Genomic DNA, 567 nt, shown 5'->3' on the forward strand with positions numbered 1-567 from the left:
TACAAGGCAAGTCATGTTGAACTTACGTACACAATCTTCTATGCTCTGTCTTTTACATGAATCCAAAGCATCCCTTGAGCAGCTTCCTCTGGTTTCTTATTTTTAATCCAGGACTACAATGTACCATAGCATTTGTGTGGTCTGCATTTCTGGTTACTCAATGCAAGCTATTAAAACCGGAACAAGAGACTCTAAGACTGGACTTGATTGACGATGGAGCAGCATCCGCATATCGTGATGCTGATATTCTTGTTTTTAACTCATGCCATTGGTGGGTTGGAGGAAAAATTAACAAAGGGTATGTACGTAGAATGAAGAAACAAAGAAATATAAGTTGATAATAAATATATGCCTTAAAAAAGTAGTACTAATTTTGAATTGCAGGATTAACTTTTTCCAAGAAGGCGATTACTTGTATCCAGAACTAGATATAAATAAAGCATATGGCAAGGCCCTTACTACTTGGAGTAAATGGATTGACGCGAACATTGATTCTAAGAAAACCCAAGTTGTTTTTAGAGGAATTTCACTTACTCATTTTGCGTAAGTAGTGCAACATTTTTGTGA

The 567-nt window shown here is 36.2% G+C and overlaps 1 protein-coding gene across 1 annotated transcript in view; it reads left to right on the forward strand.

Moving 5' to 3' along the window:
* Positions 1 to 111: 111 nt before the first annotated feature.
* LOC113342128 (protein trichome birefringence-like 1) overlaps positions 112 to 567 on the forward strand; it is a gene marked incomplete at both ends in the record, with an annotated part of 762 nt that continues 306 nt past the window's right edge. The window contains 2 exons of the mRNA XM_026586771.1: positions 112 to 298; positions 385 to 543. Of these exons, the coding sequence (XP_026442556.1) occupies positions 112 to 298; positions 385 to 543 (346 nt within the window). The remainder of the gene's footprint in view (positions 299 to 384; positions 544 to 567) is intronic.

Source organism: Papaver somniferum, unplaced genomic scaffold (assembly GCF_003573695.1).
Source record: "Papaver somniferum cultivar HN1 unplaced genomic scaffold, ASM357369v1 unplaced-scaffold_33437, whole genome shotgun sequence".
Classification (NCBI taxonomy): domain Eukaryota; kingdom Viridiplantae; phylum Streptophyta; class Magnoliopsida; order Ranunculales; family Papaveraceae; genus Papaver; species Papaver somniferum.